Source organism: Arachis hypogaea, chromosome 10 (genome assembly GCF_003086295.3).
Source record: "Arachis hypogaea cultivar Tifrunner chromosome 10, arahy.Tifrunner.gnm2.J5K5, whole genome shotgun sequence".
NCBI classification, from domain to species: domain Eukaryota; kingdom Viridiplantae; phylum Streptophyta; class Magnoliopsida; order Fabales; family Fabaceae; genus Arachis; species Arachis hypogaea.
In genome coordinates, this window is record NC_092045.1 from 682,188 (window position 1) to 703,841 (window position 21,654).

The 21,654-nt window shown below is 29.3% G+C and overlaps 4 protein-coding genes across 5 annotated transcripts; 2 read left to right on the forward strand and 2 right to left on the reverse strand.

Moving 5' to 3' along the window:
- The first annotated feature begins 2,952 nt into the window (after positions 1-2,952).
- On the forward strand, positions 2,953-3,465 carry LOC112718410 (mitochondrial import inner membrane translocase subunit TIM17-3-like). Its single transcript, XM_025770174.1, has one exon. It carries the CDS (start codon positions 2,953-2,955, stop codon positions 3,463-3,465), a length of 513 nt encoding a protein of 170 aa, XP_025625959.1.
- A 2,526-nt stretch (positions 3,466-5,991) lies between these two features.
- On the reverse strand, positions 5,992-9,413 carry LOC112714367 (serine carboxypeptidase-like 13). The gene is made up of 13 exons (XM_025765953.2): positions 9,184-9,413; positions 8,932-9,077; positions 8,580-8,656; positions 8,342-8,464; positions 8,127-8,229; positions 7,984-8,021; positions 7,809-7,907; positions 7,616-7,702; positions 7,371-7,526; positions 6,976-7,047; positions 6,656-6,888; positions 6,304-6,349; positions 5,992-6,220 (listed from the first exon to the last, which is right to left on the reverse strand). The coding sequence occupies exons 1-13, from the start codon at positions 9,366-9,368 to the stop codon at positions 6,137-6,139; spliced, it is 1,449 nt and encodes a 482-aa protein (XP_025621738.1). The 5' UTR covers positions 9,369-9,413; the 3' UTR covers positions 5,992-6,136.
- Positions 9,414-12,750: 3,337 nt separating this feature from the next.
- LOC112718411 (heat shock 70 kDa protein-like) lies at positions 12,751-13,077 on the forward strand. Its single transcript, XM_025770175.1, has one exon. It carries the CDS (start codon positions 12,751-12,753, stop codon positions 13,075-13,077), a length of 327 nt encoding a protein of 108 aa, XP_025625960.1.
- Positions 13,078-13,502: 425 nt separating this feature from the next.
- LOC112714369 (serine carboxypeptidase-like 13) lies at positions 13,503-16,703 on the reverse strand. 2 transcript variants are annotated; one of them, XM_072205630.1, is made up of 14 exons: positions 16,508-16,703; positions 16,278-16,423; positions 16,096-16,172; positions 15,824-15,946; positions 15,663-15,726; positions 15,415-15,452; positions 15,203-15,301; positions 15,019-15,105; positions 14,773-14,928; positions 14,465-14,536; positions 14,260-14,378; positions 14,062-14,175; positions 13,915-13,960; positions 13,503-13,834 (listed from the first exon to the last, which is right to left on the reverse strand). In XM_072205630.1, the coding sequence occupies exons 1-14, from the start codon at positions 16,684-16,686 to the stop codon at positions 13,751-13,753; spliced, it is 1,404 nt and encodes a 467-aa protein (XP_072061731.1). In that variant the 5' UTR covers positions 16,687-16,703; the 3' UTR covers positions 13,503-13,750. The 2 variants fall into 2 exon arrangements, with proteins under 2 accessions (XP_072061731.1, XP_025621739.1); XM_025765954.2 differs by having other exon boundaries at positions 15,624-15,726; positions 16,508-16,702.
- Positions 16,704-21,654: the final 4,951 nt, after the last annotated feature.

Below are 21,654 nucleotides of genomic sequence, written 5' to 3' on the forward strand. Positions count from 1 at the left end.
CTGCTTGCCATGCCGCCCTCCTCAATGCACCCCACGTCGGGGGTAAGGTTGTTGCCTAGTATGCCTGACAGTGTCATCAACTACGCCTTGTGTGGATAAAAATTAACGGAAATGTTTGGTAATAAAAAAATATTAATCAAAAACAGTTAGAACTTATCTTATTTAATATTTATTAATTGTTGTGATAGTTAATAAATGTTAAATAAGAGAAGTTTTGACTATTTTTTTTTTCTAATATTACCCAAAATTAAAAGAGTACATAAAAGGTGCATAAAGAGTACATAAATAATACATGAAGAGCACATAAAAAAATACAAAAGGTATATTAAAAAAATTGTATTTTTTTATAGATGTGCATACTATGATTTGTCAGTGTCTTGATCCCAAATATTGGAGCTGTTAATTCGTAAAATTAAAAGAATTTAATTAATTTTTTAATTATGGATACTGCACATCTATAAAATTAGTATATTTATCATAAAGCTTTTTGTATGCACTGTGATTTAACTTGTGAATTCGATTTTTTTTAAATAAAAAAATTCTTCGTTTATTTATTTATTTTATATATACCACCATTTTATATGAATTTATTCTTTTGGTAAATTTATTATTTTTTTGTTATGTGTATGATTGATTCTAATTTTAACGGATTAAAAATTTTTTGGCACATAAATTTGTTGTACCAGTTATAATTATATATGTTTTTTTTTTTGGAATAGCTAAGCACAAATTGGGGCATTCCTCTACATCATCTAATTGCTTAGAGACAAACAAATCACTTGCAAATGACTATGACTTCAATTTGACCTATGTTTAGAGTTTAGACCTCTAAGAAAATATTGTCCTTTCTAAAGAATTATGCAAATGGATTTTTAATTAGAAAACAAAACAAGACAAGGCATAATGGAAATTACATTGCAAATGAAGAAAAAGACTAAGACAAATTACATGGCAATGATGCAGGATGCATTAGTCAAACCAAGACTAAGACAAACCAAAAGAGGAGATGCATGGATACAGTAAAGTGGTTCATTCAAAAACTAATTAAGCATATTGTGAATATGGATTTAGAAGATGGCAAGCAGCTTGCTCCACAAACTCCAGATGCTAAGTGGCTACCTCACCTGCTCCTAGCACGTGGGTCTTGGCTTCTTGCATTTGCCGCCATATCTTAATGAATAAACAAATCTATCCTTGGAAGTTGGAAGTGTTAATGGTGAGCAAGAAAAGGTGGATGATGGTATCCACCGATCCACAGCCATCCAAACCAGAATTCCAAGAGAATGGCAGCTCACAACATTCAATAGATACACTTAGATTAAGGGGGATTAATTATTAGTGTTTATCTATCTTGTGCCTTTAAACACATGTTAATTTACAAATTAAAATTTTTGTTATTAAAAATATAAAAAATTTAAGTTTTCAATGCATTTATTTTATATTCATTAAATAAAAATATTTAAAACTTTACATATGTTAGCTAAATCCTAATTATTAAAATAAAATCGTTAGCTAATAACAACTATAGTTGACACTCCTACCTGAAGGCTGACTTATCAGTATTGAGTTTGTATGTCTGTATTAGCACTCAGTAGAGGTGATTGTTTGTGAACCCACAACTGAAATTCAACTTATAATAAAAGTGTCATTTCAGCAACCAGATTTTTTTCAATTTTTTAATTCCTGAATTGAAAGTTTCATAGAATTCCAGATTGTTAGATTGTCTGTGTGCTTTGCTATAACGGTTTTTTTTTCTTTTGCCTCTCTCTCTATGAAAAGAGTTAAAAAAAACTGTCATTTTTTACTATGGGTGAAAGTTTTTTTTCTCTTCTCATGATATTTCCAAAGCATCGGCTTAAAAACTAATTTGTAACAAATTCAAATATTGATATTTGTTTAAATAAATTAATAAACTAATAACCAGACTACTCCAATTGATATTTGTTTAAAATTAGAATTTAAATTTAAAATTTTAAATAAAAATTAATTTAAAAAAATATTAACAAAAAAAATTTACCTGAAATAAGTTCGTATAATATGGAATAAGCTGTTTATATAAATTGGTCTTATTTTACATATTGTATTTATATATATATATATATATATATATATATATATATATATATATATAATCGTTTTACATGCGCATTCAAACACATAAGAACATATCAGTAAAAATAAATATCTTTTATATTGACCATATGAATGGTCATTTAAGAGTAGAAGATGAATATAATATTATTTGAAATGCGTACTTGTGAGCTAGTGAGTTATTTGTATTTTTATAAAGTTATTATATTTGGGCCGATTATAAGTATTTACAAAAAATTACTTTACAGAGCTTTACATAATTATCTGGTAACCGTGTTTTAGTGATCTATTTGAACTTGTTTAGCGAGATTTATGGAGAAATTCTTGCGTTAATTTGAATTGTCACGTAATTGTTTGATTTTATAGAATAAATTTGTTAAAAAGCAAACATGTATTTCATGTATTCCTAATGTATAATTTTACCTAAGTTTAATTATAGCCAACAGATCAATAATAATAATAATAATAATAATAAAAATATATAACAAATTCAATATATTATAAGTAAAATTTTAAATAAAATATATAACAAATTTAATATATTATAAATAAAATTTTAAATATAATAATAAAAAATAGTATTATATTATGTTGTACGGTTTGAATTAAATTAATTTAAAAAAATGAAATTTAATCTAATTTATGTGATTTGTAAAAATATACAAATTTAAACTAGTATGATTTTAATTGATTTTTAATTTAAATTAAATTTAATGAGCTATCCATTTTGATTTAAACCACCTACTGCCTAATCACAACAAAAAACCTACCAGAATAATTTTTCCATCTTTTAAGAATCCTTGTGGTGGAGAAAACATAAAAAGAAGAAACACAGTTGCACCTTTGACAACCCTATCTGCAATGTATACTTTCTTCAAGGATAAAACTCCGGAAACAAGAGAACAATGCCTTGATTATGTCCTCAATTCAGGGGGCTCTGGGTTCTTGAAGGGCGTAATCGGCGGATCCACCTTCTACTTTTTCAAGTCCCTTTGCAGCTCTCCAACCCATGCTGCTACCGCTTGCCACGCCGTCCTCCTCAATGCACCCCGTGTCGGAGGCAAGTTTGCCGCCTGGTATGCCCTAAATAGTGCCGTCAACTACACCTTGTGTTCTGTTCGTCAGAAGAACGACTCCTGGAACCGCATATCTGCCCCGGCCATCAGCAGCGGGCTGCTCTCTTTGTGCCGCCGCAGTCTCAGAGCCTCCGCATGCTTCACCATGTTTGGTGCTCTCATCGGCACAGTACGAGAGGTCGGCTTAATCACGTTGAACAAGTTTGAGGCCGATTGCAGGCTTGAGGGTTTGAGGAAGGCAGTAGCCGAATTTGAGGAAGGTAGTACCTATAGATGCAATGTAGCGGGTCGAAATTGAGGCTTTGACTGATTCAGCATGAATCTTTAGTTCTCTAAAGACAAGACAAGTAGGGCTAATAATTTATTTCTTTTATTAGGTATAAATTTTGCTCTTTTAATTCAAGAACGATTAAATTCTCAATTTCTTTGCGAATCTTAATCAATTTAGCATGCATGTTGATTGTTACTAGATAGGTACCATAGTATCAATGCATATCTAGTTCAATACTTTATACTCTTGCTGCGCCTATTAGCCAATTTTTTTTTATATAAATAGGTATGTTCTTTTTTCTTTTCTTTCTATATTATTCTTTTGGTGTGTGATTAGTGGATGGTTGTTATTAATAAAATAATAAAAATCTGGACTTGTATTGGACGACGAAAAGAATAGTTGGAGAAATAATTTATGAGATGGGTTATGAATAATCTAAAATCACCCAATTACGAGTTTTCAATCGGAATTATTTGACCCAAAATAGCTATATACTATCTCATTGTTGTTGAACTATGATGATTGAATTATCAACAAACACAATATATTTCAATTGTTAACGCCATCAAACAAATTAAAATAACAGATCAAACATAAAAATTCATTGATTTACATTGTTTTTCCTTATTCTTCCAAATTAAAACTAACCGATCAAACATAAAAATTCATTGATTTACGTTGTTTTTTCTTATTCTTCAATTCAAAAGAACAACAAACGTTGAATTTTAATTTTATAATATAAAATTTGAGTTTTAAAAATTAAATTAGTTGAAGTTGATTTTAGGGCAAATCACCCATATAAACCAAGCTGGAAAAAATTTTAGGTGATTCAACCAAACTAATGATCGTTACCTAATTTGAATTACACCTTCAATGTAATTCGAATTTGAATTAGCCTAATTCGAATTACACGGTGTAATTTGAATTTGAATTCCAATTAGTCTAATTCGAATTACACCTTTAATGTTACACACACACGCACACATGACCTTCAACGTTACACACACGCACACATGATTCGAGTGATTCAAATTACACACGCTGCACGTATTAATTTAAATTGGCTAGAATTACTCATGATTTAATTTTGTCTATTTTTTATTAAAAAATTAATAATTTATTAAAAAACTAATAATTTAAAAATTAAAAAATATATTTTTTATTTCATGCATGAAAAAAGTTAACAAAATATTTAATTACGAGATTTCTTTAAAATATTAATGAGCTATCAATTCGACTTTTATATAATACTCTTTTGCCCATTTTTAATAACTCATGAATATTTTTTAATAAATTTTTGTAATAAATTTATTTAAATTATACCACAAAAAAATATTTTATTCTATACAAAATAATTTAAAAAATGTTTAAAAAATGTTAGGAATACTATAAAAATTTGTAATGTCCTAATGACTTAAAGACATTAAAGAAATACTCTACATAGTCAATAATAATTTAGAAATTAAAAAAAATATATTTTTATCATCTATTTATCTAAATTACTAGAATATTACAAATTTTTATGGTACTCCTAATATTTTTTAAGTCATTTTTTAAAATTATTTTGCATGGAATAAAGGGTCTTTTAAGTCATTTTAAGTCATTTTCTATGCAAAGTAATTAAAAAAAAAGGGGCTAAGTAATTGTTAATGATATAGTTGTGAAAATAAGATAAATGATAAATAATAAAGTAATTTATAAAATAATGATTAAATTTTAAAATAAAATAAATATGAAAAGCTAATTAATAAATAAAATTTAAAAAATGATTATTTGACAATTATAAAAAATTTAAAACATAAATTTCGTTACCAAGATCATTTAATAATTTAAATGTTATTTGGACCATCGTGTGGGGCACAACAAATTGTAGCCTTATGATGACCTTGGTAAACCCTAATATCTTCACCACTTGACATATTCCAAAGCCTAGCAGTTGTATGAGAGGAAGCTACAATAACAATATGTATTGGCTTTGAAATACTTTGACAAATTGAGTAAATTACACTAACTTCCAATATGGTTAAGTAATGTCAAACATGGAGCTCTTGGTTTCTATTTTCTAAAATGTGACAACTCCTCCTCAACTTTTAGATTGTTGAATTTGTTGAACGCATATTTTCAAAAACCAAGTGCTGTATCCAAAAAAGAAAATAAGCGTTCACTTTAGATTTTAGGTGACAATATGCTAATTAAAACCTTCTCATGTTTTGTGCCTCCATTAAATGAGGAATAGACAATGTGCACTACCATTTGCAAGCTTGAGAAAGGTACACAATATTATACACATTCAATGATTCATTATAACTGTGATACAAAATGAACACCATTTTGTCGTAACCAGTAACCACCTTTGTAATTGGTCTTATTTGGTTAAGTTTTAATTACTCTATTGGTCCTTATAGTTTCACGAAATTTTTAATTAAGTTTTTATATTTTTTTCTTTTTAATTGGATCTCTGCATCACTTTTTTTTTAATTAGTTCCCTCTTGGTAGTAATTAGTTTAATTATATAGAGATCCAACTAAAAAAATTGGTACCGAAACTCAAATAAAAGAAAAAAAAAGTACAGGGACTCAATTAAAAAAAAATATTTGGTCCAACAACCCAATTAAAAAAAAAAAAAAGTATAGGACACTAATTAAAAAATTTTGCAAAACTATAAAAACTAACAGAATAATTAAACCTTTGGTTATTACTACAAAGCCATCCTCGACATCCATCTACTGTACATGTTCAAGCATTCTTCAGGCTTATACTCTGGAGCTGTGTGGCCACCACCCTGCAATTTAGATGATGATTATTATTATTGTTACAGAGTTACACACTAACACACAAGTGTAGCAAAAGGGAAAGAAGGCTTGCCTTGACAGTTGCAAATGTCATTGCATTGGAGTAAGTCCTTGTATATCTGCATAAGAAAAAACATTCATTAACTACATAACTTATTTTCTATGGACAAGTTTATTAGAATATCATAATTAGAAAACAAAATCAGAAAAATATCAAAGAGGATTAAAAAAAAATCAATGTAATTTATTAGGATATTATTCCATAACGAGCGTACTCTTAGCGTATACTCTTCTTGTAATCACAGATGAAAAAAATGAATAATAAAAATAATATTTTTTTAAATAATTCTTAATTTCTTTACTAAACTCTTTATATCATGGTAACAAAGTTCAACTTAGTTACATAGCTATAATCAGGGGAATACCCTGCAACTTGGCCATTTGTGTGCCATGGCCTCCAATCATCTATGATGGAGTAGTTTAAAGATCTTATCCATGCTTCAGTTGCCAAGAAAGGAATCATCATGTCATGATCGCCACTGTATATCAGTGAACGGTAACCTTTCTTACTGAGCTTCACATGATATGGAAAGCTGCTAGGAATATCCTCCTTGTGAGGTATATCGAAGGTACAGCGTTGCCATTTTGCTTTCGTTCCCTGCAAGAATTGAAAACATGAAAACCTCATTTTCATGTCACTGCTGACCATCCATGCAATAAAACTATAACATTGTGTTAGCTTTACCTTATGTATGTTCAGGGCACTGCGAACTTCGCCATCATTAGCCCAATAACTACTGAGGAAGTACCCATAACTCTAATCATGGAGAAGGATAAAGTCAAATTAAAACCAGAAACATTAGAAAAGTCTTAACAGAGAGATGCATGAATAGTTATATATCTAACAGCATATGCATGGAAAGCTAGGTGATCATGATAAAAGAACAACTAAAGATAAGATAATAAAGACTAAAATTGTAATTGAATTTATGTATTCTGTTGGGCTGAATTTGTGGGCCACAAGACTTCTTTATTGTTGTCATGAGCTAATATAGAAGAGTAGTTTAGATCATATTGCAAAATATATAGAAAAGAAGCATTGGGGAAACAACTCTTATTTGATAATTTATGGAAGATTACCCGACAGGTTAAAGGTGGCAATGCGAGTCGATTATTGTTAGACCATGAATAATAGTTATCAATCAGAGATCTCTTCCAAGGAAGATCCACTGGCTTTGGTGAACCCAACTCACAGTTTGGCTCCAAAATATGGGCTTTACAAAGTCCTGATATGGTCTACAGAATTGGAAGAATTCTTTCATTTTAGAAAGAGGTTTTAAAATAAATAAAGATACAAGGGACAATGGAAATAGTTGGTTACATACATCCTCATAGGACTTCAGATCTTGTGCACATAACAAGTTTGCAATGTCTACATTTGCATATTCTCCTCTGCAGTTTTTTTGCAATGACTGTTGATTGAGTAAATTATAGAGATCAGCAGCCATCATGGAGATTTTGCTCTTCAATACAACTTTTAAAGAATAAGCCGCGAGCACTTATAAGTAATTTAACTACCTGGTAGAGTTCATCAGAAATAAGTCCCATTCCATGAGCAAATGGGATTTCCTGGTTTTTTTCAGTTCGGGTTGTTGCAGCATTCCCCAGCAGGTATCCCTGATGAAAAGAGCATCTCAAGGGCTATTCTTGCTCTTAAAAGAATACATTTTTTGAAAAGAATCATAAATGAAACCTGAAGATTAATCCATGGTTGTATTCCTTCTTCATTTGCTGTAAACATTGGAATTTGTGGAATGATTAATGAATCTGGTAACATACTTCTTCATATGCTATAATAGGTCTAGCTTTCCAGACAAACATAGATGATGCTTGTACCTTGAGAAATTTCATGAGTTATTACAGGAACAGGAATGCCAGAGTATGAATCACCACCAATGTAAACTTCATTGGAGAAAAATTCTGGATGCTCAATTAGCCACTACAAACCTTTAAACATGATCATGAGTTAATATTCTAGTAAAATGGTTGATATAATAATTGCAAAGGAAACTATAAAGAAAAAACTAAAAGCACAACAGTTTTGGGTATACCTTTCTAAGAAATTGATGGGTTTGGTGAACTAATGACCAATCTGTCCGGTGAGAAGCAGATTCTGTTGTGGCATATGAGAAGCCTGTATTTACAGGCAAGTCTACAAATATAATGCTACTTACCTATCACAAGTGGAAGAGATGTCATGATTATTAGCCATAAATAACTAGGAAAGCTTTGAAAGGATTTGGTGAAATGGAAAAAGAATATGCCAAGATATATAGGTATGATCTGCACTTTTGTCCATGAGTGTGGCCTCAAGACCAAATTAGGCAGGCTTCCATTGTATTCCTCAATTTTAAATGTAATTGGACCTGAAACACTCAAAATATAATTTGACATTTAAATCACAGGACAAAGAATGAGTATGGATTTGACTTCTCAAAAGTGGCTAAGTTGGTAAAGCCATAAAGTAAGAGATTAATTAATAACTATTGTGTGTATATATGACTTGCTAAATGTTTTATAGATGGTGGAAACTCAGGTGCAGTCGACTTCATGTAAAGTTGATAATTGAGAGCCGTTATATATAGTTAACGATTTACTTTCTCATTTTACCAACTTGTGTTATCTTATATGAGGCAAATACCAATTTCAAAGACAAGGCCAGAGAAAGCAGAGCAGCCAGGACCACCGGTGAGCCACAGCATGAGAGGATCCACCTTAGGATTGTTCTCTGACTCAATGAAATAGTAGAAAGCCTGCACATCTTCATTTTCACCCACACCTATGTATCTGATTAAAATCATACATGTATGCATGCAAAGTTTAATTAAGTACATGATCCAAATCCCATGAATTAAGAAAGCTTAGGCCATAGGCCATAGAAAATGTTACTGACCCAGTTTCAAGCACAAAAGGAAGGGGTCCCTCAAACCCAGGGAGGTACTTCACTATGTTGCCACACTTGGCATGTTGAGCTGAAAACTTTAGTAATAGTAAGAGAATGGGAAGTAGCAATCCATGGCAAATGAAATTAGATAAACTTGCCATTTTCAAAGGCTTCATTACTTTCTCTGCTAGCATTTGCTGTGGCCTTTGATTGGAGCTTCTTATTGTAGTCAGCAAAGACTTACATTCACAATATATATGTAACGTAACGTAACTGCTGTGCATTTCTTTGTTGTGCCAATTTTTCATACTATTAAAAGTGACACATGACACAGAATAATAATAAAATAATGGAATATGAAATTACTTGAGCTTAATGATCTCTCTTTCTATTTGAGCAGCTTAGTCAAAAGAGGTTGTGTGCACCCAATGGGAAGTGGAATTTTGTGTTTGCTTAGTTGAGACGTTGAATATTATAAATATAATATTCAAGCATATTAACAAACTCCTATTATTAAATTAAAAGGCTGATCACATGCTATATATTATATAATATTCAAATAAAATTTGAAGTCAATAGCCAATATAATACAATACAATATATATGTAACCTAACTGCAGTGCATTTCTTTGTTGTGCCAATTTTTCATACTATTAAAAGTGACACATGACACTTCCAATAAATTTAAGTCCTTTTTTTGTCAATGAGATCAATTGGATTAAATTTTTTTTCATAAAAATCATATTTTTTAGCTATTTTTTTAATTGCAAAATCTTTAGTTGATTTATTTTAATAAATAAACACTTTTTAAAAAGATTTCCTAATAATAATAAAAAAGATGGCATTGTGCTAAAAAGAGAAGGAATAAGGCAAAAAAATAACCTAAATCTAGTAAGATATAAATTGTTAAATCAGGATTCAATTCAATTCTATATAATTCTCATGCCACATCAGCAATTCTAATAATTTGACAAAAGATTAAAATCAACCAATCACTATTTAATAAAATATTTTTAAAAAATTAAAACAAAAAACTTTTATCTATTGTTATTCAATTGAAACATCAAGTACTAATTAAATGTAATAAATATACATTAAAAGTGTCATAATAATGATAATTATAAAAAATTTCAGTTACAAATATTCAAATTATATAACTTATATATATATATTAAGACTCTTACTACTCTTTATTTCTTAATCTCTTATATTAATTGTCAAAATTTTTTTAAATTTAATATAACATTTTTATATGTTTTTCATTCTCATTTATTCATTTTTTTAATTATTTACAAAAAAAAATGCAAGAGATAGAAAATTAAAATTCCAAAGGTTAATGAATGCAAAACACATTACTATAAAGAATGGTAGAAAATTAAAAAAATATTTTTAAGTAAATATTAAAAAATATCAATTTATGTCCCAAACATCTAAAGAATGAAAATAACATTAATATATGTAAACATATAAAATAGAATGAAAACAAATAAAAAATAAAAAATATTTTTTTATAAACAAATTGATTATATAAAATAGAATATAATTGATGATAAGACATAGTATTTATATGACATGGTTATTGAAATACTAAATAAAAATGATATTATTTTATTGTAAAAATATAATTTTTTAAAACTATATATATATATATATATATATATATATATATATATATATATATATATATATATATGGTACATAACAATATGTGTATTTGTAAATATAAAAATATAATTTTTAAAAATAATAAAAATATTAATAATTTAAATTAAACCGAACTCTTAAAAATAAAATATTTTAAATAATAAAAAAGATGAACAATTTTAAATAATAAAAAACATCGACAATTTTAAAATAATAGAAAAAATAAGCAATTTTAACTAACTAATTAATTAATATATGACTGAAAGTATTAAGAATTTAAAATTAGCCTATTTTTATTATTTTTAAAATAAAACAAAACACTTCACGCAGTCATGCGATAATGTATATTTTAACGCAACTACTTCACCACTTCAAAATAAAACTCCCTCATGCTTATTTTAACTCAACCACTTTAAAATAAAATTCCAGTGATTTTAAATTATATATATTAAAGAATACATACTTCAGGGGTATATGATTTTTTAATACTTATATGTTCATGTTTTTGTGCAACATACCGGGATGAGCATGGATAGTGGGTATCTAATTACTTGTTCAAATTCGAACCGAACTAATTAAATTAGTTCTAGAATCAACGGGTAATCGGATCAAATTCGAACCAAATTAATCGCCTTTGTTAGTGATTGATTCGGATATCGGTTCTAGGATGCAGAATCTGAACCAATCCATAAATCCGATCATATATTAATTATATATATATATATATATATATATATATATATAGTTTTTAGTGAGATTATTTGTTATTAATATGTTTGAATTTTAATGAGTTTAGTTTTTAATGTATTTGGTGTTTAACATGTTTAGATTATTTATATTACTGTTATATGTTTATTGTACTTGTTGCATTTTTAAGATAAAAATTTGGTTTTTTATAAATTTTAAAGTCATCGAGTACCAATTATTCGAATCAAATCAATCCGTTCTTAATCGGTTTGGTTTGGTTCGAATATATACACAAAAAATATAAATTCAAACTAAATTAAACCAATTACATTTTGATCGCTTCGATTCTAATTTTACCTTTCACCCAAACTAAATTGACCCATGCTCACCCTTGCCAACATACAAGGTTGACAAAAACTAAGTACACAAGATTGTTCTTGTTGGTGGCTCTACTAGAATTCCGAAAGAAAATTGAGGAGGCAATAGAATAGTTAGAGAGGAACCAGTTAGCAGAAGTAGAGGAATTTAAGTGCAAAATGTTTATGAATTATTTGCATCCATGAAAAAGTGCAAAGTTCTTCCGTGGCAAAGCAACGAAGAGATCCTATCTTAATACATCTTATTCCTATTACTATTTCTACATTTGTGATAAAATTTTTACAATTGGGCAAACAAAATAAGCACCCGTTGATGTAGGTTTAATGTAAGTAGAATTTGTCCATTTCAACCACAATTTTATTTCAGCTTTTCTCTTATACTCCTCTTCTCTATAAAGTTTGGGAGGTCCCATGTAAATGATTATCTCTATTGGTTCTAACCTGAACCGATGATTACATCTGACAAATAGGTCACCATAGAACATCACACCATGGTCTCTTTGGTATATTTTTGATTTTTGAAAATCTAACATTAAATAAAAAAAATTTGTCAGATTATTTATAATATATAAAAACTGATACAAGTCTCTCCATAATAAATTTAAGTCATCTTCTTTTTGCTAATGATGTCATGAAAAATCAACCAATCATTATTTAGTAAAACATTTTTAAAAAATTAAAATAAAAAATTCTTATTTATTATTATTCAATTAAAACATAAAATACTAATTAAATGTAATAAACATACATTAAAATTGTCATAATAATAATAATTATAAAAAATTTTAATTACAAATATTCAAATTCTACAACTTATACATATTAATGCAAATCGAAAATGAAAAAAAGAAAAAGAAAATGGAGTATTATGATCAAAGTGTTCGAAGAAGAAGAACCAAAAACAAAGGATAATGTCTTTCTCGGGAAGCTTGAGCTCCAAGCACCAAGAGGAACCTCACAGATCAATGTTTGCTTCGATATAAACATAGATGGCATTCTTGAGGTCACGGCTGAAGACAAAAGTTCGACGGTAAAGAAAACGATCAAGATCAACCACAGGAATGGAAGGTTGAGACCAGAAGAGTTGAAGAGAATTGTGAGAGATGCAGAGAAGTTTAAGGAAGATGATGAGGAATTAAAGAAGAAGGAGAAGGCAAAGAACTCACTTGAAAACTATGCATATGAAATGAAGTAAAAATTGAAAAATCTAGAGAAGAAAATTGAGGAGGCAATAGAATGGTTAGAGAGGAACCAGTTAGCAGAAGCAGAGGAATTTGAGTTCAGGAAGCAAGAACTGGAAAAGGATCTGAAATCAGATTTTGTATCTAATGTTGTTCCAAACTCTGATGAGTCCAAAGTTCCAATATGGTGTACTTGGAGGGTTCCACCAAGTGGTTGGGTTTGTCTCAACACCCATGGTTCAGTGTTCTAGAACAGAAACAATAACAACAAAGCAGCATGTGGGGCTTAATGATCTCTCTTTCTATTTGAGCAGCTTAGTCAAAAGAGGTTGTGTGCACCCAATGGGAAGTGGAATTTTGTGTTGGATTAGTTGGGACGTTGAATATTATATTTAATTAACAATTAAATATAATATTCAAGCATATTAACAAACTCCTATTATTAAATTAAAAGGCTGATCACATGCTATATATTATATAATATTCAAATGAAACATGAAGTCAATAGCCAATATAATACAATACAATATACAGAAAGTGTTTATCTATTCTTCAATTGTTATCTTGAGAAAGATACACTACACTAACAGATGATTGAATGATGCATAAAGTGAATGAAATTTGCTCCTTGATTATAACTTCTTATTCCTAGACACCTTTGTAGTTTGATCTTCTTTGGTTTGTTTCCTAAAAGGGTCTCTCAGAGATCCACCTACTATACATGTGAAGGCATTCTTGAGGCTTGTATTCTGGTGCTGTGTGTCCTCCACCCTGCAACCATATCCATCATTATAAAACAAATAACTCATCTTATCACCATTTGTGTCCAAAAAGAGAGATCTAGATCTTGCCTTGACAGTTGCAAATGTCATTGCATTGGAGTAAGTCCTTGTGTATCTGCTTAAGTGGGAAAAGATTTAAATAAACAATAAATGTAAAAGAGAAAAGAAAAGCATCAACTGCATAATAGAGCTTTCTAGAGTTAAAGGAATGAATACCCTGCAACTTGTCCATTAGTATACCATGGCCTCCAATCGTCGACAATGGAGTAGTTTAACGATCTTATCCATGCTTGAGTTGCCAAGAAAGGAACAACCATGTCATGATCCCCACTGTTATCAATACATCAAATTTATTTTCCATTGAAATGTCTCAAGCTCCACAAGATTCAAGCATGCAGATCAGAGGAAACTGACCTGTAAATTAGTGAACGATAGCCTTCTTTGCTGAGATTTACTTGATATGGAAAGCTGCTAGAGATATCAAACTTGTAAGGCATATGGGAGGTGCATCGTTGCCATTTCTTTTTAGTTCCCTGCAACATAATACAACCAAGATTTTCTGCTAATAACTATGCAAATGATCATTTGGAAATCAACTTCAAATAAGTCACTGCTATACCTTCCGCACTTTAAGCGCATTGCGCACTTTGTCATTGTTGGCCCAATAGCCACTAAGGAGATATCCATAATCCTAGTCATAGAAGCAGAATTCAATTTATAACAAAAAGCATTAGAGAGGTTGTTTGCTTCAGACTTTACTGAGAGCAACCAGTGCATTGTAAGCTAGAAGATCAACAGACACTAAGAGATATAAACATGCTTGGAGAAGAATATAGGGACACAATTTTTTTGTCTTGTCCTATTTCCTGTCTTAAGAGTTAAGACACCTACCAAGCACAATAGGATTCAACAATATAGGAAGATTACCCTACAATTCCCGGATGGTAATCTGAGATGAATATCATTTAACTTCCAAGGATAGTTCTCTGTTAGTGATCTCTTCCAAGAAGATTTCAGTGGGTTCTGTGAGTCCAACTCACACAATGGCTCCAAAATGTGGGCCATATTGATATCTGATGTGATCTGCAGATATGGTTTTCTGGCCATAAATCAAGCTAATGAAAAATTAAAAGAAGATAATAGGGGCAATAAAACGAAAATTTATTTGCATACCTCATAATAGGACTCGAGATAGCTTGAACACAAAATATTTCTGATGTCTACATTTACATATTCTCCTTTACAATGTTTCTGCAGTGACTGTTTCATTGAGTGAACGAACTCAATTAGCATTTTTTTAAATTAGTTTTCAATGTCATTTTAAAAAGAAAATGCTAAGAACTTATAAGTGAACTACCTGGTGCAGTTCATCAGAAATGAGTCCCATCCCATGAGCAAATGGGATTCGATAGTTTTTTTCTTTTTCATCTATTTTAGGATTCCCCATCAGGTATCCCTAAAGAAACATTCAGCTTCTTTATATTTAAGTGAACAAATGCAACTATTTGATCATCAAAGCAAAAACGTTGAAGATAATACAATTTATATGGAGTTACTTGTTCATCAAACCTGGAGATTTATCCATGGTTGGAGGCCTTGTTCATTTCCTGAAAACAAGGAAATTGGAAATTTATGTAATTATTAAACTGTCAACACAGACAAACAATCAATCAAGTGGGTATTAACTTCTATATAAATTAGTAGTTGAATTGAAAGTGCTAAAACTCATGCATAGACACTTTTACAACACCAGAGTATGAATCTTTGCTATCCAATACCTTTTAAAATTTCATGAGCAATTATAGGAATAAGAATACCAGAGTATGAATCACCACCAATGTAAACTTTGTTTTTGAGAAATGCTGGATGATCCATTAACCACTACAAAGATATTTATACATAATATTAACATTTTAACAGACTGATTAAAATAACTGCAAACAAAGGAGCCAATTCATGAATGTAAAGTTGAGTATACCTTCCTAAAAAATTCATAGGCTTGATTGACTGACAAGGAATCGCTCCGTTGTGAAGCATATTCTGTTCTAGCATATGAAAAGCCAGTATTAACTGGCAAATCTACAAATATAATGCTACTAGCCTGCCACAAAAATTGCAACAAATAACCTTTAGAAACACAAGAAACTAACTATTAACCCTAAAGGAATCTAAAAGGATCTGATGAAATGAATAAAATCAAAGCTAAACTTATATATTTCAACCAACAAAAATGTAGATAATTGTCTCAACCTTAGTCCATGAGTATGGCCTATACACTAAATTAGGGAGGCCCCCATCATATTCATCAACTTGAAATGCAAGTGGTCCTGCATTGCATCATAAGATAGACTATCTTAAGGACTAAAAGAATGATTTTTATTTGTACTTTCTGATATTGAGCAATGATGCTAAATTAGTAAATTGCTACTAACCTATTTCATAGACAAGGCCAGAGAAAGCAGAGCAGCCAGGACCACCAGTGAGCCATAGCATGAGAGGATCCTCTCTTGGATTGTTCTCTGACTCAATGAAATAGTAGAAACTCTGTACATCATCATTTTCCCCTACTCCTATGTACCTATCAAAACATATGATAATGATAATGCAAAATGGCACAAAAGTAAGAAAGCATAGGCCATAGGCCATAGAATATGTTACTGACCCAGTTTCAAGCATAAAAGGAAGGGGTCCCTCAAACCCAGGAAGGTACTTCACTATGTTGCCACAGTTTGCATGTTGAGCTGAAAACTGTACTGACAATAAAAGAATGTGAAGTAGCATTCCATGGCAAATGTGACAACTTGAATAAGTAAACCTTGCCATTTTCAATGGCCTCTCCATTGTATCTGCTATGCTTTTTGGTTGATTCTTTTTATATACAGGTTTGTTTGGGTGAGCTTCTAAAAAAATATTCTTTTTTGAGTTATATTTTTTTAAAAGATCTTATAAAAAAGTAAAAGTAATTTTATGTTTAGATATTTCATGTAAAAAGATTTTTTTATCTATCAATTATGTTTGGGTATTACAATATAAAAGTATTTTTTTATTTATTTATTACATGAAAAAAACTTTTTTTAAGAAAAAAAAGTTTTTTAAAAAAAATATAAATTACAACTTTTAAAAAAATATGTTTTTTCAATTTTTTTAATGTTTTTACTTTTATTACTAAAAATTTACTAAATACATTAAAAAATAAAAAAATATCTTTTATAAAAAAAATATTTTTTTTATTAAGATAATAGCTCCCAAACAATCACATAACTTAACATATATGCATTTCTTTCTTAGGTGACATAATTAATTCCTTATGATTTCTTTAACCCCTGAGCTAATAACAGTAATAGAAGAATGGAATCATATGAAGTCACTTGGCTTAATGGTCTCTCTTTGCTGTTTGAGTACGTCAGTGTCACTCTTATTGGAGCTTCCAAATCCAAGTACTCGTGATACCCGTCCGGAACGGTATTGAATAATTATACTAGACTAATGGTTGCAATTAAAATACTAGTAATTAATTAATATAATAAGCACGTTTTATAGATGTGATTTGCCTAATCGAAAAATGGTGTGCTCTGTATATCATATCATATTAGTCTTGGGTTGCAACTTGCATCTTGCATGTGGAAGGTCATATAATTTGAATGATTCACAAACTTTATCTTTTTCCTTTTTTCTTAATCCATTAAATCACCGAAAAGCATGATATGATATATCATATATGACACGGTCACACATAGCATGAGATTTCATCAAACTTTGTACTTCTGTAAAGGAAGAAATTCTAGCGCTATACTTTTTAGTAATTTTAGCTATTATTTTACTATTACAAATACTGAATTATTATTTATATATGTAAATTCTAAAAGATACGAGTATAAATTATATTAATTTACGTGTATAAATTCTGATAAATATAGTCACAAATTATATGGTGTTGCGTCGCGTGTGGAAGTTCTGTTCGGTGGTTTGGCTCTCTTCGATTCGTTCCTCCTGCTGTTGTCGTCATAGGAAACTCTCCTCTCCTCTCCTCTCATTCGAGCGCTCTCTCGCTCTCTTTCTGTTTGCTGTAGTTCTCATTCCTCCGTCATCGTCACGAAGGTCGAGTTCGTGGCGTCGCCGAGCTAACGAGTCTCTCTCTCTTTCCCTCCCTCCCCCCTTCCCCCCCTCCCAAGCTCACTTCCTTTCCTCTGTCGTAATGTGACAAAAAAATATATTTAAAACTTAAAGACAAATTCTATTGTACTTCTATTAGGTCGGCTATGCTTTATGGTACGAAGTGTTAGGCGGACAAAGAGGAGCACAAGCATAAATTAAGTGTGGCAAAGATAAAAATGTTAAAGATTGAAGGTTGTAAAAGGCTTAAAGAAGGGGGTTGAATCTATGACCTTCTTTTACTTTAATGAAATAACCCTTTTAAAATAATCTTTCAATCTGAATCTGTTTGAACTCAGCAGCGAAAAATTTATGAGACAATTTTATTTTATCTCATAAATATCAGAAAACTGAACAGAGCAGGGAAGAGAGAAGCTAACACTATCATGTATCCTGGTTCGGTTGTCTTATGCGATGCAACCTGTTGTGGTTGAATTTCCACTAAAGTTAAAGTATTACATACATCAATTCCACAGAATTGACACAATCCTTTCACACTCAAGTTTTGACCTAACTTGACTTGATTATACTAATACCTAACTCTTCACTCTTAGTGCTAACCCAACTAAGAAAGGGATACCTCACTCGTACAAGATACAAGATATACAACCAACTTAAAGAAATCTGAAATCACTCTAGACTTTTCTCTCATGTGTATCTCTCTGCCTCTTTTCACTCTTAGGCGTTTTTAATGACTCTCTCATTCAGCCTTTTACCTCAAGAAATTACAGAAAAATAAACATTAAAAAGAAAATTACAATATGTAAAACATGAATGAGATTGATGCTTCAACAGCTTTTTTGCTGTGATCAACCAGATTTACGTACCTCTGATTTAGTTCCTCATTCTTACGGAATGCTCCTTCAATTAGTAAGCACTGTCCAAATTGATGAACCTCTTCAGAGAACTCTTCTCTCAGAACACAAAACCTCAAAACACTAGTTATTTCTCCTTGGCTTCAGAATGATAAAAATCTTCTTTTGTATCTTCTTGCATATTGCTGAGTTGCTCTCTCCTAGGTCAACCCTCGAGTTGTGTGCTTCACCAACACACCACATCACTTCTTTTCAGTAAATCCTCAAATTAGGAATTCTGGTTCTGACCTTATTTGTTGATCGAAAGCCACAGGGTAGCAATAACAAATATTTTCAATGGTAAACCCAGATCTTAGCCATTGAAACACTACTTCATCCCCAAGACACACTTTTGACCATAGATTCACAGCAGTATTGAACAGAGATCATCTTTTCCATGTATCCCAATTTGGAATGGCAGAAAGTTGAAGATGAAAAGAAAAAAATGAGATGCATGTAGAACAGCTTCTCTTGATACAGTTTGATGTGGGTAATTAGACTTCAACTTTTTTGCTAAACGTTCTCTTTCTTGCTTCTTTGGTGAACAGTTTAGGAGTTAAGCTTTCTCTTTCTCTTTCTCTGAGTTCTGACCGAGATAGAAAAAAGTGAACGTTGTTATGGAAGAAGCAACATGGAGGGATTTGCTTGAGTGATATCAAATCGGGTTTGGATTGGTTCTATTCAAGTTTAGTCCGTTTGCTTTTTATTCATCACCTTTGGATTTCTATTATTTTGTGGCCCACTATAATATATTAAGCTTGCTTTGTATTAGACTGCTGCAACAATGAATTTTAGCCTGCAACACTTAATCACAAATAATTAATATTAATTAGATAATTGCCTAATAAAATAATGTTTGTCATTATTAATTAATTTAGTTGATTTTTTAACTCAACAAATATAGATGAGTGATCATATGCGTTTGGATAGAATAAGGAACGAATATTTAAGAGAGTTGGAGTAGCTCCTATTGTGAAAAAGATGATAGAATTGCGTCTCAGGTGGTTTGGACATGTGAGAAGAAGACCGAACATCCAATCAGAAGGGTGGATAAGATGGAAGATAAATAAAGGGTAAAAGGCAGAAGAAGACCTAGAAAGATCATCCATGAGGTGGTGAGATATATATATATATATATATATGTAAACGGTCCCTCTGTGGACATAATACATGATAGAGCTCAACGGCATCGTTTAATTCATGTAGTCTGACCCACTTAGTGGAACAAAACTTTGTTGTTGTTGTTTTTTAAAATTATAAATTTGATTAAAAATATATAATATACGATTATTCAAAAATAAGTACAAATATTTCATAATTTATTTAATATTTAAATGTATAAAATTAATAAATTTGGATAAAATAAAATATGATAAAAAACTTCTATGTAACAAAATTGATCGGTTTAAAGTTGAATCGAGTTGAAATAATTAGAATCGATTTACATCTGAGTTTGATCAATTCGGATAATCGAATACCTTATTAGAATTAACATTAGAAGAAAAATATATAAAAAAAAGAAAAATGTACATAACTGAAAAGTGAAAATAAAAAGAAAATTTTGAAGTAAGTACGAATTGAATGGTGGTTGAAGTGATATTAGGATTAGTAAAAATTAAATAAATGACATAATTTTTATTTTTTAATATAATATATTAGGTAAACAAGCGATTGGGTTAGATAATTTTTTCTTTGTTGCCCTCCTCCTATTTATATATACACATTAAATAAAAAATAATTTCAAAAAAACATTGACTCAAAAAAAAAAAAGACCGTAAAAGTGAAATAAAGTCGTATAATATGGAATATACAGACAACTTCAATGTTTTGCTTCCATTGCTTAGAGTGTAACTTGACGGGGATAATTAATATTAGGGTTTAGTTGTTAGTAAAAGGTTTTAAATATTTTTATTTAATAAATGTATTAGAAACTTTAATTTTTTATATTTTTAATGAAAATTTTTTAATTTCATATTTATTACAAGTTATTTTAAATATTTTAATTTTTTATTATTTTTAATATCTTTTTTATATTTTTATTTATTATTATTATTTTATTATAATATGAATTATTAATCCTATTAAAAAAAGACAAAGTAACTAAAAAATTGATCATACATAACAATAAAATCATAAATAAAAAAAATTTACCATCTAAAATAATATTAAAAGAAAAATATTAAGAGTACTAAAAAAATTATAAAATATTTTTTGTTTAACATGTTAAAATGTATTATTGTAATTCTTGTATACTGTTTATTATTTTTTAAAATATGTATTATTGTCCTTATTAGAAATAATAAATTAAATAAAAAATTAACTATAATAATAATAAAAATATAATTAATAAAAAATTAGAACTTAAAATAATAATAAAAATAAAATTATTGAAAGTATTTAAAAAGAATACTAAAATATATTATTTTATATGTTATTTTTAATTTAATAAATAAATATTAATTTTTATTATAAAAAATACTTAAAAATTATCAATTTTTTATATATTATTTTTAATTTAATAAATAAATATTAATTTTTATTATAATAATAAAAAATTATAATATGCTAAAATAGATTACTATTAAAAGTACTATATAAAAAATATACTAAAAGAAATATAAAAAAAATTAAATATTCTTTAAAAAATAATATTATAATTTAATATTATTTTTTTAATAATTAACTAATTATCTATCTAAGAGTGATTTAATTAATATTATTTAAATAATATTTATTTATTTTAATTAATAATATTTATTTTATCACGAGTTATTGGGGTCATCATCTTTTGTCTACTCCACCA

Excerpts from the sequence above, each read along its gene's own strand:
- LOC112714367 (XM_025765953.2), bottom strand. The coding sequence starts at position 9,368 with ATGCTAGCAGAGAAAGTAATGAAGCCTTTGAAAATGGCAAGTTTATCT. Across the intron at positions 8,465-8,579 it reads GGCCACACTCATGGACAAAA|GTAAGTAGCATTATATTTGT; the intron begins GTGCAGATCATA and ends CACTTGTGATAG. Across the intron at positions 6,889-6,975 it reads GTGCCCTGAACATACATAAG|GGAACGAAAGCAAAATGGCA; the intron begins GTAAAGCTAACA and ends CAATTCTTGCAG.
- LOC112718410 (XM_025770174.1), top strand. The coding sequence starts at position 2,953 with ATGTATACTTTCTTCAAGGATAAAACTCCGGAAACAAGAGAACAATGC.
- LOC112718411 (XM_025770175.1), top strand. The coding sequence starts at position 12,751 with ATGATCAAAGTGTTCGAAGAAGAAGAACCAAAAACAAAGGATAATGTC.
- LOC112714369 (XM_025765954.2), bottom strand. The coding sequence starts at position 16,686 with ATGGAGAGGCCATTGAAAATGGCAAGGTTTACTTATTCAAGTTGTCAC. Across the intron at positions 15,947-16,095 it reads GGCCATACTCATGGACTAAG|GCTAGTAGCATTATATTTGT; the intron begins GTTGAGACAATT and ends TTTTTGTGGCAG. Across the intron at positions 15,727-15,823 it reads CCTATGAATTTTTTAGGAAG|TGGTTAATGGATCATCCAGC; the intron begins GTATACTCAACT and ends ATATCTTTGTAG.